Source organism: Ursus maritimus, unplaced genomic scaffold (genome assembly GCF_017311325.1).
Source record: "Ursus maritimus isolate PB19 unplaced genomic scaffold, ASM1731132v1 scaffold_14, whole genome shotgun sequence".
In the NCBI taxonomy this organism is placed as follows: Eukaryota; Metazoa; Chordata; class Mammalia; order Carnivora; family Ursidae; genus Ursus; species Ursus maritimus.
The window spans coordinates 37222056-37238112 of record NW_024423786.1 but is presented as its reverse complement, the minus strand read 5'-3'; the positions used below and the strand labels follow the sequence as shown (position 1 = coordinate 37238112).

The 16057-nt window shown below is 50.6% G+C and overlaps 1 protein-coding gene across 1 annotated transcript; it reads left to right on the top strand.

Annotated features, from left to right (window-relative positions):
* Nucleotides 1-527: 527 nt before the first annotated feature.
* On the top strand, nt 528-13165 carry ALAS1 (5'-aminolevulinate synthase 1). The gene is made up of 11 exons (XM_008703704.2): nt 528-681; nt 1624-1843; nt 4200-4427; nt 5204-5356; nt 5751-5973; nt 6860-7044; nt 7579-7758; nt 8095-8259; nt 10405-10673; nt 11336-11498; nt 12857-13165. Exons 2-11 carry the CDS (start codon nt 1645-1647, stop codon nt 13015-13017), a joined length of 1926 nt encoding a protein of 641 aa, XP_008701926.2. The 5' UTR covers nt 528-681; nt 1624-1644; the 3' UTR covers nt 13018-13165.
* The last annotated feature ends 2892 nt before the right edge of the window (nt 13166-16057 follow it).

The following is a 16057-nucleotide window of genomic DNA, read 5'->3' as shown; positions in this document are numbered from 1 at the left end:
CTTCGTCTCAGACCTTAAGTGCCACAGGTGGGTCTCCTTTCGCTTCTGCTCCTCCTCACTCCAAGAATTCCCCCTCCAGCCTTCCCCCCCACCCCCGCCCCCAGATCACTCCCAGAACCACTCCATCCTTGGGCAACAACACCCCCACCTCTTCCGGGAAGCCCTTAGTCACCGACGGGGCGGTGGCCTGGAACCCCCTCCTTTACGCTCCTTCTTCTATATCCAAGGATCCATTTCTACAGCCCCCTAACCCTCCAGTTGTCTCCGGTGGCACTTCCCCTCCGACTCTGCCCTTTTATGCCCTACACGGAGGCGTAGCGTTCTGAAGCACAGGGCAGTTAGTAGGGAAGCGAGAAGGGGGTGGTTTAAGATAAAGTCGTCGATCAAACACCGTGCCCCTACTCCTCCGGGAAGGCGACTCGGGAAAGCGCAGGTCCTCACCCTCCCCTCCCCGTCCTGCGCTTCCTACTCTGGGAGCGCGACGCAGGGCGCTTGCGTGAAGGCAGTCCGCGCCCATAGCGCATGCGCAGCGCTCCCTCCGGCCGTATATTAGGACGACGGCGCTCGCGGCCTGAGGCTTCTCGCCGACAAGGGCAACGGGTTGTTTCGCTTTGGCTTGGGTGCCTGCCGTCGCCGTCGCCGCCGCCGCCTCCTCTTCCTCCTCCACAGTGCCCCGCGCAGGTGAGGGCCCGCGCTCTGGGTGCGGCGCCGGCCAGGAAAGCCCCCGCGTGTCCTGGCAGCCCGCGCCCCGCTCGCCCGGTCGTTAGGACCCCATCCCCCACTGCTCCCGTCACCCGCCTCCTTGGGGTCAGCGTTCATCTCCCAGACCCTTTGCCCATTGGGCTGCTTCAGTTTCCCCCGTTCGGCCCCCTTTCTACATTCCCTTTTAACCGGCCGCTTCTTCAGAATTTCTTTTTCCCGTTATTCTCAAGCCCTCGACCCCAGATAACCTCTGACCTCCCCCTGCCCGGGACCACCACCTAACTCCAGACCTAACGCCCTTGACAGCTCCTGCCTCTCCCCAGTTAGCCCCAACCGCGTCCCCTCCTACCCCTGCCCTTCTTTATGGCCCCTCGTTTCTCAATTCTGTCCTGTTGGAGCTGTGGAGGATGACCTCGAGGAAACCCTTGCCTCAGGGACCCAGAGCCCAGCTGGGTGCCTTCCTCAGATTTGGGGCTGTGAGGACCAGAAGTTCAGGATCCCTGTGAGTCCTCTCTGCCTGGATGGATGACAGTGGCTTCTTCCCTAGCCTCACCTCACCTGGGTGTACGCCAAGGTGTCTTATCTGCACGGTGCATCTCCCTGACCTCCCAAACCTGTTCCCGACCTGTCCCTCGTTGTTCCAGCCCCTTGGTTGTTAATCATCGATCGGCATTTACTTCACTTGGTAAAGTTGCTTTGCAGGTGCTTTTGTGTAGAGCTGGGGAATGAAAGAAGAAGTGAGTATGGTTACCACTCCTTAGTTGAGTCCCACATGAGTGCCGTCCTTAGACATTTTTGAGTGAGACTTGGTATAAGGGTACTCTTGTTATAAACTGCAGGTGACACCTGCACCCAGTGACCTCGCAGTGGTATTTGCCTGATTATTAACAAGTGTTGATGTCACTCCTTGTCTTTCTTTAGGATCAGTGTACCCTCTCGGACATGGAGACTGTTGTTCGCCGCTGCCCATTCTTATCCCGAGTGCCTCAGGCCTTTCTGCAGAAGGCAGGAAAATCTCTGTTGTTCTATGCCCAAAACTGCCCTAAGATGATGGAAGTTGGGGGCAAGCCAGCTCCTCGGGCCCTGTCCACTTCGGCAGTACACTGCCAGCAGGTCAAAGAAACCCCCCCAGCTAATGAGAGTAAGTGTCATTGGCAATAATGTAGGAGGTGGCAGTGTTTGCGTTCATCACTAGACTAGAAGCACTTGTAGTCCGTAGCAGTGACGAGGGGCACAGTAACTGAGGGGGTTTTACTCTATGCCAGGCTTGGTTCTTTGCATGGAGTATCTCATAATTGTCATCCTAACCCCGGAAGTGGGCCCTTTCGTTTTCCCATCTTTAAAAGTGAGACAGTGGCCTGTATGCACCTTATAGGTTTCTGGATTGCATGTCGGTTTCTGTTGGAGTTTTAGCGTTCATCAGTACCTCATTCGTGTAAATATAAAGTTGGAATGTTCTGGGGCGCCTGGGTGGCTGTCGGTGAAGTGGCTGACTCTTGATCTCAGCTCAGGTCTTGATCTCAGGGTCATGAGTTCAAGCCCCACATTGAGCTCCCCACTACTTAAAAAAAAAAAAAGTTGGAATGTTCTATTTTAACCTTTCCTTCATTAAATATTTGGCCCTTTGGCTTTTTTTTTTTTTTTTTTTTTTTAATTAATAGACTTTACTTTTTGGAGCAGTTTTAGGTTTGTGGCAAAATTGAGTGGAAGCTTTTGGCTTTTAAAGTTGTGACTTTTTTCTTTTTTAAATTATTTTTTTATTGTGGTAAAATGCACTTAACATAAAACTTACCATCTCTTACCAATTGTACAGTTCAGTGGTATTAAGTACATTCATATTATGTTGCAACTGTCACCGCCGTCCAACTTCCAGAGGGCTTCAACATCCCAAACTGAAGCTGTGCTCCTTCAACACTAAATGCCCCTCCCCTACCCCCTGGCAAACACCATTCTACTTTCTGTCTCTATGAATTTGCCTGCTGTAGGAAACTCAATAAATGGAATCATACAGAATTTGTTAAGTAGTGTTTTTTTAAACACATGTATCTTTATTTTATATGTAAATTTGTAAATTTTGTTTTTAATAAAGAGATCAGAGTTTGCTTTTGTTTTGGTCTGGCTGTACCAGGAGAGGATGAGGCTTTTCAGGTTTCACTTAATCCTAGAGAATAATTCACCTTACAGGCTCTCGCAGGTGTATTCTCTGGATGTGTTCTTGTAAGAAAGGAGTGTTTTGTTTTGTTTTGTTTCTGTAAGCAGAAGGGATTTAATCCTTTGTAGGGTTTCTTTTCCTCTTTCCTCTTTTAGGATTTAGTTTTGTTTTTGTTGTTTTTACTGAACAATCAAAATACTCTTCTACGGTTCTGTCCCCGGCGTAGAGGAAGTCGAGTAGAATGTGGCTTGTTCACTTGGTAGACTCTCACGCGGCCGTTGCCAATGACGTTCACAAACTGTTTACCAGCTTAGGCAGATCTTTATAATGAAAAGGGAAAACTAAGCAGACACATGCAGAATAGGTAAAACTTTTTTTAAACTTGTACATAGGGAAAAAAGATAATTTACCTAGATGCCTGTAATGGTTATTCTTTGAGGGATGGAACACTATGATTCTGGATTTCCCACAGTGAATGTCTATTACTTTTATAATGAATGAAATGAACTTCAAAGCAAATTTTTTGACTTCCTAGAAGATTTTAATAAAAACTGTATTGAGACATCTTACCCAAGTTGTAGGAAAGGTTAGCCTCCGACTCACAGTATTCCAGGATGATGCAGAGTAAGCCTTTGCTAGAAGAAAGGTAAATGAGTTTGCTCCGGGGGAGAGGAAAGTCACTGTGGCTAGAAGCTCCGTTACCGGCGCTGCGTTAAGTCCGCGCGCTTCTTTGATGCACTCAGATGAGCAGGTAGATGAGCCGTGTGGATGTGATTTTTCTCAGCATACTAATAACTTGAACTCTATTAGACGACAATTGAAAAATCCCACTTTTATCCTAATTTCTTCTGTTAAGATAATCAGTAATTTATATGTTAAGCAACAGCAAGCTTCTTTGTCAAGAAACTGTTTCAAAAATATTGGCGGAGAAAAAAATTGTATGAACGCTTCTATTTACCTTCAAGAGTGTGTCCTCTCGTGAAATATGCTGTGTGTCCTTTGGGTAGATTTACTGGGAATCCTCCAACTCAAGAACTCTAGGCTAGAGTTCTGAAACTAGAGGATACTAGGAAAATACACCTTTTTGGTGGATTTATAAGGGAGAAATATGGCTTTGAGAGATAGCTGGATCGTGCCAATTAACTCCTCTCAGGAACATTGTTTTCCAGTGAGGCAGATGAGAAAACAGTTCAATTAGCAGAACTTAATAGAAATAAACTTGCGCCTGAAATGTGGGGGGAGAGTAAGTATAAAGCTTGTCTTTGAGGCAGTAAGAGAAACAGGGGCTTTCTTGTGTATTGTGCAACCAGATCTGATGCTTCGGTTTTTCCATTTCACCCCCCAGAGGACAAAACTGCCAAGGCCGAGGTTCAGCAGGCTGCTGACGGATCCCAGCAGACTCCAGATGGCACGCAGCTTCCATCTGGACATCCGTCCCTTGCCACGAGCCAGGGCACTGCGAGCAAATGCCCTTTCCTGGCGGCCCAGATGAGCCAGAAGGGCAGCAGCGTCTTCCGCAAAGCCAGTCTAGAGCTTCAGGAGGATGTGCAGGAAATGCATGCCGTGAGGAAAGGTAAACACATGCTGGAACCAGGAGGAAGAGCGAAGAGGTCCTTTTGGTTCTTTTGATCCTTCCAGTTGATGTATGAGCTATTATTAGGGTAGCATTTGTATAAAAAACTTCCTCTTTTAGGGCCAAGGAGGAAGGTCATCAAGATAGGCAGTCAGACGACTGCATGAAAAATGTGGGACTTTCTTTCTGGTGTGTGTGCACGTAGGATGTGACCACTTTTTGTAGTAATTGCTTCATTTCTGAAAATACCCTGCTGGCGTAAGCTGTTACCAACTGCCCTTTGTTTCTTTCCTGCCATCGGGTGGGATAAAAGGTAAAAAATAGTGTTCCCACAGTAATTGAGGGTCTTAGGACTCCCAAGCTATGTGTCTTACAGATGGTCATTAAATCTTAATTCCAGTTGTGGCGATAGCCACAGAGCACCAGAAGTCCCCAGGAGACCTCACCAGCAGAAATGATGCATATGGCCAGAATCGTCTTCCATGGAGAAAACTGAGATTAGGGTTGGTGGAGTAGGAAGGTGGGGAAGACCTGCCAACCAATTAGAAAGCTTTGGGCTCTAATATTCATTAAAGCTGTCTGGTAGCTCAGAAAACAAAACAACACCAGGGGTCGCCCATTAAAATAGAAGGAAAAAAGCTTCATACACTCAGTTGCTACTAACTTTGGTTATGATCAGCTTTTTTTGGTGAACTAGGCAGTAATTCATTTTTTACAATGTTTCTGGAAAGTATTATGAACTCAGAATACTTTTCTTCTTGTTACCTTTGTTACAGAGGTTGCCCAAACCTCAGTGAACCCCAGTGTAATTAGTGTGAAGGCTGACGAAGGGGAGCCAAGTGGACTGCTGAAGAACTTCCAGGATATCATGCGAAAGCAAAGACCAGAAGANAGAGTGTCCCATCTTCTTCAAGATAACTTGCCAAAATGTAGGTCTCATTGTTCTTTGCCTGATGCATAAGAGCGTTTTTAACTTAAACATACATTAGATTAACCACAAAATTGCATGGTGAGTTAGAAGCCACGTCTCTTGCTTTGGTGCAGGTGGGTGTTCTTGGCCGTACTAAGCACGAACCCTGTTGGTAACCTGCCTTCTGTGCCCTGGCTCTGTGCTAAACAATTGGCATACCCAAGTCTCATTTGAGACCTTCACGGTCTCAAGATGAGGATGTCCTATGACTTGCTCACATGAGTACTTCGTTAACTTGTCCAGAAGCGCCCTGCTGTTGGATGACCAAGCTGGGGTTGGAACCCAGGTCTTTTGCCAAAACCCAGATGTGCTTCCTAACCATCCATCTGTCCTGTCTTTTGTTTGGTTTTTAGCTGTTTCTACTTTTCAATATGATCGTTTCTTCGAGAAGAAAATTGATGAGAAAAAGAATGACCATACCTATCGAGTTTTTAAAACTGTGAACCGGAGGGCTCACATCTTCCCCATGGCAGACGACTATTCAGACTCTCTCATCACCAAAAAGCAGGTGTCAGTCTGGTGTAGCAATGACTACCTAGGAATGAGTCGCCACCCACGAGTGTGCGGGGCTGTCATGTAAGTAGCCCTCCGCTTGCAGATACCACCGACGTCATTTGGCAAGACGTGGATGATTAGAGGGATTGGATCTTTAATGGGGGCCATATTCAGAAGCTGAAAGTGTGCCATCACAAAATACTCTCCTAGCCTTTAAAGATATCCACAGATGACTTTTAGACCAGAGTTCACGGGCAGGTGGTGGAGCCCCTTTGTGTGTAAGGGTTCGAGTGTATGAGCTCATTGACTACTCGTGTCCGTTCACTTCCTACCACTCCTCAAGTGAGCGCGCCTGCAACCCCAGGCCGCTTTGCACGGGCGGATGGAAAGATACGAATCTGGCAGCACTGGAGGGAAGACAGTAACAAGGGTGGTAGATGCCGTCATTCGTGTGCTTCAGGAGGTTCGCCATGGCTGGAGGCACCGGAGAGGGTTGCTTGCCAAAATCTCTAAGGAGGCTTGCTAGAGTCCAGTCTGAGGTGTAGTAATAGATCTCTCTTAATACTATGGGACTAGTTTCTGGAGGGTTTAGCTTCAGATAACCACCATCCAAGATGTCCCTGTAGAGACACATGTTGTTTGGAGAGAAGCTTGTTTGTCAGAGAGAAGACACCGTAGTAAGTTAACTCTGCAAATACTAAGTACCTAGTGACTGATAAACACTTGTTCTTGACGATCCCTAGAGGTAGTCAGGATCTCCTCACCAACACCCTAGTGTTGACACCTGCCAGCTAGTCTAAAGATGAAGTCAGTTGAAACTTCTGGCCCCTGGTTTCACCGTGAGAGACTTGCTAGAGGAGCATAAGATTCAGTGTCCTAGCTCCTAGGGAGAGGAATGATTCACATAGTGTCCAGAACCATGAGGTTTATTTTCTGTCTGCCCCCCCCCTTTTTTTTTTAATTAAAGGGAGACGTTGAAACAGCATGGTGCTGGAGCAGGTGGTACTAGAAATATTTCTGGAACTAGTAAATTCCATGTGGACCTGGAGCAGGAGCTGGCCGATTTACATGGGAAAGATGCAGCACTCTTGTTTTCCTCGTGCTTTGTGGCCAATGACTCAACCCTCTTCACTCTGGCTAGGATGATGCCAGGTAAGGAAGCCTGTCCTGGGTGCCTTAGAGTTTTTTGGGTTTCTTAGGAATAGCAGGGATATTGACAACACAGAGGACTTACCGAAAACAGTTAAGAGCAATGAACGTATCTGGGAGCATTTTTTTCTTGAAACATGAAGTGCTCACTGCATGTGAGAGGTAGCAGTGGCAGACGATACTAACGAAGGTCTCGTCCTTAAGCTAATTGTTTCAGATGTGCTTTGTATTCGAGGAAAATCCTTTGGCGAATTCTCTTAATCATTGGTAGTTATCTTTTGATGGAGTTTGGCACGAGGTGGCCAGATTTTAAAAGCAGATTGGTTGTCTGCCATTGGGTTATTCTACACCTGTGGGCCTTCTCAAAGGAGAAGCACTAGCTGACGATTTTCCCAGGAAGAAACTGGCCAGGAGTATCTTTCCTACTGGACAAAGCAGCACTTTCGGGGCAAAGTCCATTGTCCCTGTCTAGGAAATAACTTGTCTTTGGTGCAGATGGCAGTAAGTAGCGTTTTGGTTTTGTTTTTGTCATGTTAGGCTGTGAGATTTACTCCGATTCTGGGAACCATGCCTCCATGATCCAAGGGATTCGGAACAGCCGGGTGCCAAAGTACATCTTCCGCCACAATGATGTCAGCCACCTCAGAGAACTGCTGCAAAGATCTGACCCGTCGGTCCCCAAGATTGTCGCATTTGAAACCGTCCACTCAATGGATGGTAAGTAAGCAGAGGCCAGTCTGAAACCTTAGATGAAAAACTAGGCCTGGACTCTTTGAAAGTGTGATGCTCATTTTGTTTTTGCAATTTCTTTTTACTCTGCTAGGATTTTGTATTTGGTGGTTATTGTATAGGTTGGGTGAATGTAGATTTTCTATTCTGGCTTTTACTAGGCTCTGAGACCCCAAGATAACCTAGAAACTGGGGGAAGCTCATTGTTTTTCCCAATATTAAAAATGATACCCTTAGAACAGAAGTTATTTTGTTCTGACTCTTATCAAAACAGAAATTTGTGAAGTAGCAAGCTCTTCAGAGTAGCGTGTGTTCTCTCCTCAGGAGCAGTGTGCCCACTGGAAGAGCTGTGTGATGTGGCGCATGAGTTTGGAGCGATCACCTTCGTGGACGAGGTCCACGCAGTGGGACTGTACGGGGCTCGAGGCGGAGGGATTGGCGATCGGGACGGAGTTATGCCCAAAATGGACATCATTTCTGGAACACTTGGTATGTACACTGTACACATTCTGTAATCTGCACTACAATTTTATTCTCCCAACAAGGCCAGGGGCTAGCTGGGATCAGGTGAGGAGTCAGGGTGATGGCCTATAAAGCCTGGCCTGCTTTCTGGATGAGTTTGTATCTTCTCAGTGGTGGTACAGCTTAGCAGAATCCCTTGAATTATGGAGGCATGGCTCCCAGAACCAAAGTAAATCTCACAGCCTCACATGACAGAAATACTCTTTGTTGCCATTCGAGCTCATTCCAAATGTAGTTCCGGTTCTAGCTACATGCTATGGTGACAGCCTTTACTCTCTGTCCTTCAAATTGTTTCCTTATATTAAAAAAATATACATATATACACACACACACATATATGCATATATGTATATATACACACACATATATATACATATATATATATAGTGCTGTTCTCCTGGAGCATTCATGAGGACCTGTAGGTTCAGGTGTCGTGAAGCACTGAGCTCTACTTCGTATTTGCTCCTCCTGGGTGAGAAGCATTGTGTCCCGGAGCTGGGCGCTGTCGCCGTGCTGCCTGCTGGCTGTGAATCCTGTCTGCCCCGCTCCCCAGTTGTGTGACCTTGGGCTGGTAGTTCGTCTCTGCCCCTCAGCTTCCTCACCAATATAGGTTTCCCCACTACCCTAAAGTAGAGTGTTCCTTTGAAACCTTCCATAAGCCAGTGTGGCATAAAGCACAGGCACAGGTGCTCACAGACCCAGGTCAGAGCTGTGGCGGCCTGCTGCTGGGGTGCCGGCCGCAGTTCCCGGGGCAGGGGCTTGGCGGGGCCGCTCTCACAGTTTGGGGTGCACGCTTGCCTCTGTCATGGCTCGCTGCCACCCACCAAAGGCTGTTTTCACTTTTCACTTTTTATCGTAAAAGTGAAACTCCTCTTCAGATTTCTTCCTGTTAGCGAAAACAAGTACTAAGTAGGTTTCTCATAAAAGTGAGGTGGCATAACAACTTTGGAAAAGTAGGGACACTTATATAATGGAGATAACAGACCCTACCTCCATTTTTGTGGAGAAGATGAATGAGTTGTGTGCAGTTACCGTAGACATTCTCTTTGCCTGGGAGGACTCTAGGGAGATGAAAATGTGAATTAAACAAATCTGAGGGTCTCAAATTTAGTAAGGCGGTTGGAGACCCAGGTCACATTTAGCTAAAATGCCCGTTCACAGCCTGCACTTGGTAAAGGAAGGGCAGGCCAAAAAGTGTCCCCTTCGGCACCGTCAGGGTGCTGAGAACCTTGGGTAGACCAGGAGAGCCCAGGGGTTGCAGGGCAGAGCCTCGCCAGGAGGAAAGCACTCGTTCATGTGTCTTAATTCCAGCAAAACAACCCTTTTCTCTCAAAGAGCTCTTGTGATGTGGGCTTTATGAAGGTACAGTCGCTGGGTGCTGGAACAGGCTGGAGAGAAATTTTCCACTGTAAGAGCTTAACACCAACCCAGCCCTGCATGGGGTTCAACCAGGAATGTTCATTACAGAACACAGTATTAACATCTAGAAGGACTCTTCTGCGGTCTTAATCCTGAAACTTGAGATGTAGATTATACAAAAGGATTTGAGGAGAATTGAGAAATGAGCTTGGCTCTAAATCAACCCTAACAGGTTCTGAGTTTTCATATTTCTCTGGGCAGTGCTGCTTGTCAGAGTGCTGTGTTTACTTCGGTAGGAAATAATACTGGTCACATCAAAACAACTCATGGCTTAGCTGGGTTATATTCTGGCTGTGGGGTGATGCTCACGGTGGGAGGACAGTGCCAGTGGCACACCGTGCACGCCGTGGGAGGTGGCCCCTGGCCCGCTGGCAGATCAGCGAGTCCGGGTGGGAAAGGCGGGGGAAGAGAGGCTGCAGCGTGCTGTTCAGGCACCCGGGGCTGGTCGGTCAGTGCCAGGACTGGTGTGGGGCCCTGTTCTTGGTCCTTGTTGGACACCGGCTTGGTCCTGTGATTTAGGGGAGGACTCTAACCTCCTGCACTTTCTCCCTTTCAGAAATAGGTGGGCATCCCTTGACCTGAGTCTTAGGGCACGTAGAGAGGATAAAGAGGAAAGGGCTGTGAGGCTGGGAGGTGCCGTGCTGAGCGCATATAGGCGCTGTTGCCGGAGTAAATGAGGCTGTCTCCTCGCAGGCAAAGCCTTTGGCTGTGTCGGAGGGTACATCGCCAGCACGAGTTCTCTGATCGACACCGTGCGGTCCTACGCGGCCGGCTTCATCTTCACCACCTCCCTGCCGCCCATGCTGCTGGCTGGAGCCCTGGAGTCGGTGCGGATCCTGAAGAGCGCCGAGGGGCGGGCGCTTCGCCGCCAGCACCAACGCAACGTCAAGCTCATGAGGCAGATGCTCATGGATGCGGGCCTCCCGGTCGTCCACTGCCCCAGTCACATCATCCCTGTGCGGGTAATGACCTGTCTGGGACTGGACGTGCTGGGGGCTGTGCCTCTGCACGTGACCTGGGATGTTGCGGTTCACACCTTCCGGAAGTTGGGCTGGGGCAGGGTGACTGCTGGGGCAGGGGGCTGTAGTCAGCGGCCCTCTGCTCTGTTTCTGCCTTTGGCTGACTTCACAGTGAGAATGAAGCCTTTGAATCCAGCAGGCTAGGGCAGAGGTTCCTTCTCCCAAGCACTAGCCTTAAAAGAGCTTCTGTCTAAAAAGTTCCGGAAGACTCCACTTGGGTAGCTTTGAAGTCTGGGTTTTTATTCAGTTAATTTCGAAATAGGTCTTGCCCTTTCTGCTATAAACGGTAGCCCTGTTGGTGTCACAGTTGAATTAGTAGAATGAATATAGCTGGTATAATCCAAGCTGCTTCTTTCCCACGGTTACACACATCCCTGGGTAGGAGGGGCGGCTGGGGGCAACGCACTTGAAGCCTGGGAGGGAGATCAGTGTGAAATCTCCTTCTAATGTGCTCAGTTCTCTGGTCCGTGCTAAGCACTCCCGGGCCCTTGCAGTGGCAGCCTGCATCGCTGCTCCAGCCTGAGCCTCCCGACTGCCGTGTTCACTAGAACCGCTGCTAAGGGGTGGTCTGTCCTGTGCTGACCTTATCTTCTGTTATCACACAGGTCGCAGATGCCGCTAAAAACACCGAAGTCTGTGATGAACTAATGAGCAGACATAACATCTACGTCCAAGCCATCAACTACCCCACGGTGCCCCGGGGGGAGGAGCTCCTGCGGATTGCCCCCACTCCTCACCACACACCACAGATGATGAACTACTTCCTTGGTGAGTGCCTGCGGCGCTGCGGTGCCGCCCTTGCCGTGTGTGTGTGATTCAAGCCCGTCAAAGGCACTCAGATCCGTTTCTTCTCTCCACGTGACTAACAATGTTCTCAGATGGTATGAAACTGTAAAAGACATGGGGTTGTTGGATTCGCTTCGGGGGTGCAGGCACGACTTAGAAGCTCTGGGGGCTGGTCGCTGCTCATCCATCCACTGTTGCCAGGGCCCCCTTGTCGGGATGACTCAAAGATGCCCAGGAATGGCTGGTGCAGGGGAGGAGAGAGAAGCCTCCTGGCCCTTTGGAGGTCGGCTTTGTGCTTCTCTCTGTTTCTCTGGTGTATGAAGCAACCCCCCACCTAACCTCTTCTCATAAGAGTAATTGTTCAGTGTTCTATAAGGCTTGTGGTCCCAGCACCCTCCGTCCAACCTAAAGGCAGAGATGGAGGGGCTGCTCTCAGCCGCGGGTTGCCTTTGCCTCCTGAGGCCCCCTGACGTGGTCCTGCTGCCTTGCAGGCTTTGGGGCTGCTCTGCCAGGAACGCTCCGTTTCAGTGCGGTGGCACGATGTTGGAGCAACTTCTTCCTGAAGCTGTGTAAAACAAAGCCAGAGTTGGGTTTTGTTTCCCAGTTTTTACTTATTTTTATAACAGCCTTATTGAGATATAATTCACATATCACAAATTTCACCCTTTTGTTTTTTTCAGAGTCATTTATTTTAGAGAGCGAGCGCGCGAGTCGGGGGAGGGGGGATGGGAAGAGGGAGAGAGAGGGAGAGAATCCCAAGCTGACACCCTGCTGAGCACGGAGCCTGGTCTCATGACCCCGAGATCACGCTTAACCGACTGAGCCACCCAGGCGCCCCTCATTTCACCCTTTTAAAGTGTACAGTTCCATGGGCTCGAAGTATGTCGTGGTGTTGTGCAACCGTCACCACTGTCTGATTCCAGAACGTTTTCATGAGCCCACCGAGAAGCTGCACACCCACAAGCAGCCGCTGCGTGTTTCCCCTTCCCCAGCCCGTCAGCCGCTGACCCCCTCTCTGCCCCTGTGCAGGTTCCCCCGCTTCGCTTTCCACGTAACGCTGCGTGGGTCCTGCGTGCCTGGCTTCCTGGACGGCACGGTGTGTCCAGGGCCCGTCCACGTGGTAGCAGAATCCTCTCTCTCTCGTACCAGATAATCTTGGGTGAGGGTATAGCACCCTGCGTGTCCATCCGTCAGCGGACATTTCGGTCGTTTGCGCTTTTTCACAGTTAGGAAGATAACGCTGCCGCCAGTGTGTGTGTTCGAGTGCTTGTGTGGGTCTGTGTTTGCGTTTCTCTTGGACACATACTCTCTTCACTTGTTAAAACCGGTTTCTCTCACAGAGAACCTGCTGGCCACGTGGAAGCGAGTGGGGCTGGAGCTCAAGCCCCATTCCTCAGCCGAGTGCAACTTCTGCCGGAGGCCGCTGCACTTTGAAGTGATGAGTGAAAGAGAGAAATCCTACTTCTCCGGCATGAGCAAGCTGGTATCTGCCCAGGCCTGAGTGTGTCATGACCTCAGTTACTCACTCAACCCTGGGCCGTGTCGTATCCAGATAGCCTCCAGAGTTGTCTTTGTATGTGAATTAAATTATATTAAATTTTAATCTATAGTAAAAGCACAGTCCTGGAAATAAATCCTTGTGTAAGTGATGGGCCCTCCTGTTATTGGCCACTGAATCAAAGCAATCATTTTTTTCATCCCTTTCAATGTGGTCTGTGCTGTTGCGCCATGTGACGTGAGAAACCTATACTGACCCTCTGGTGGCGGCCCCAGCCCCGCCTCCCTCCCTTCTCCGCTACCACCTTGGCCTCAGGCTTCCCTCTGAAGGGAGGGCAGTCAGGAGGGAACACTTGTCTGTCGCCACCGAGTTCTCCAGTCCGTCTGCCCCTCCACCTGGGATGGTGTCCCTTCCAGGGTCGGTGCAGGTTCGCGCTCCTCTCGGACTCCTTCCGCGTGTATTCTGGGTCCCCTGGTTCCGAGCGCCTTCCTACAACCCTCTCGAACCCCCTCAGTCACAGATTGGCCCCCCTTGGCCTGCAGCAGGCTTTGTCGTCCACCTTAAAAATAAACAAGCTCTCCCTCTGTCCAGACCCCCTTCTGGCTGCTGCCACAGACAGGCCTCTGTTCTGCCTCTTTTCTGCCTCACTGCCCCACTTGGTCCCTCATCCTGGTCCCCGTGGAGGCTGCTCTTTTCTTGCCACATCTTGCCTCTTAGCTCGCCAAATCCAGTGGTTCTGTTTTCCTCTCATTGAGCCTCCCAGTGGTCTCAGGGGGCATGGCCGTCCCTGGCCCTTTCACAGCTTCCTGCTCTGCGCCACTGTGCCACTTCCCTCTCCTGAACGCGGTCCTCCGACTTGATGAGCTGTCCTCTGAATGCTGAGCACCCGCGGCTCGAGCTGTAACTGCCCTCAGCGCTTCCCCTCCCGCCACGTGGCCTCTCCCAGCCCTGGGTTTCCAGTTCCAGCCGTTCACTGCTGACTGCCGTCAAACAAGCACCTCAAAGCCCACAGGTCCACAGGGCACCCGGGCCTGCCAGCACCTCCCCTGCCTTCTCTTCCCTTGCCTTCCCGGCATCCACCCGCTTAGGCTGGCCGCTCACGGGGAAGCCAGCTGTCTTTCCTCACTTGAGACTCTTGGCAAGTCCTGTAAGTTCTACCTGTAGGCTACATCTCGGGCCAGGCCACTTGCTGTCACCTCTGCTGCTATCATCCTGGCATCTGCCCCAGTCTCATCCCCACATGGCAGCCCGAGAGAGCTTTCAAAATTACAAAGTGCGTTATGTTCCTCTTCTGCAGGGAACTTTCCTGGGCCTTCCAGTGGCACCCAGGTTAAATTCTAGCTTCCTCACACAGGGTGACCACATTCTGTGAGGTCAGGAGCCCATCCCACCTTGCTCCACCTGCTCCCTGCGTTGGCGCCCACTCATGGCCTCCGCTCCCCCGTGTGCTCTCCGGCTTCCAGGCCTTGGTGTTCCAGGCCATTTTTTCTTCCCTCGAGTTCGCTACTCTGGGTCATGACGTGGCGGCCTCTGTTTACACAGGACAAGGGTCCTGAGGAGACCTTTCCTGAGCCCCCGGGGTAGGGCAGCCCAGCCCCTCTGATGTTCTTACCATCGCCTGACCTCCTCCTGCGCTGCCCTTCAAAGCACGGGTGCCACCCCCGGTGACTATGCCGCTGCTGGTCACCTGCCCCGTCTGTCTTCTCACATCTACATCCCCAGCGCCCAGCACAGTACCTGACAGCAGGCACTGAGCCAACGTGTGCTGAGTAAAGGAAAGGGGGCTCTCCTCGCTCCGCTGCCATAACCACGGCAGACCCCAGCCACCAGGAGATCTCCACTTCCCACAGTTACAGAGGCCGGGAAGGTCAACACCAAGGTGCTCACAGACTCAGTTCCTGGTGAGAGCCCTCTTCCTGGCTTGCAGACCACTCTCTCCTTGCTATAAATTCACATGACCTTTCCTCAGAACGTGGGTGGAGGGAGATCTTTCTCTCTCTCCCCCCAAACCCACTAATCCCATCATGAGGGCCCCACCTCCTGACCTCATCCAATTATCTCCAAAGGTCCCACCTCCAAATGTCAGCACACTGGGGCTAGGGCTTTAATCCGTGAATTTGGGGGAGTACACATTCAGCCCATAACAGGGACCAAGGGAAACATCCAAGTCTACTTCCCCAGAAAGCAGAGATGAGCTGCGGAGACAGCAAGCAGCTGGAGGACAGAGCGAATGCTTGGCCTTGCTCCCCTCTCTTATCTCTAGAAGGGCAGCTGTGCTCTCTCCTCCCTGGACCCCATTGTGCTGGCACGGCTTCCCGGGGCGCACCCTTCTCCGGACTGGCCCTGGAGAGAGCGGCCGAGTCCTGGTCCCATCAAACAAAGCCACGCATCTAGGCAGGCCACTGGGCATGATGGAAGTCACGTCACCTCGCAACCAGCACACGGTTCCTTTCTGCTCGGGAAACACGCCTCACTCGCTTTCCCAGCCCCGGTTCCCTCAGGAGCGCTGGCTGGGCTTTCCCATTGTCCCCCACGCTCCCACACCGGGAACCCCCTCCACCCCTTCCTCCCAGGGTGACTTTTAGCATGGATCCTGTTTCTCTCTGAACACTTAGCAAGATCCCCTCCCCTCTTCCTTCTCATAAGACCCAGAGTCTGCTGGGTCAACGGGATTGGTCACTCCCCTTTTCTCCTCACTGCTGCGCAGGGTTGGGAGAACACTGGATGATGGACAGGTCGGTCTGCAGGAAGTGGACAGGGTTTGTGAACTGCTTCGAAATGCGGCGCTGGGCTAGGCTTCTAACTGATGTGCTTTTGGAACATAGGTGAAGTTTGTGGGGGGTGAGGTGCAGAGCCAACAACCAAGAAAGAATTCTTGAGACTTTGGTGCATACAGGTGGTCTTATTAAAGCATGGGGACAGGACCCGTGGGCAGAAAGAGCTGCTGCTCCAGGGTCTTGACAGGGGGTCTTGACCAGTGACAGATGGGGGAAGTAAGGACGAGGGAGGTTTCAAAAGGATTTTCCTAATGTTAAAGAGGACC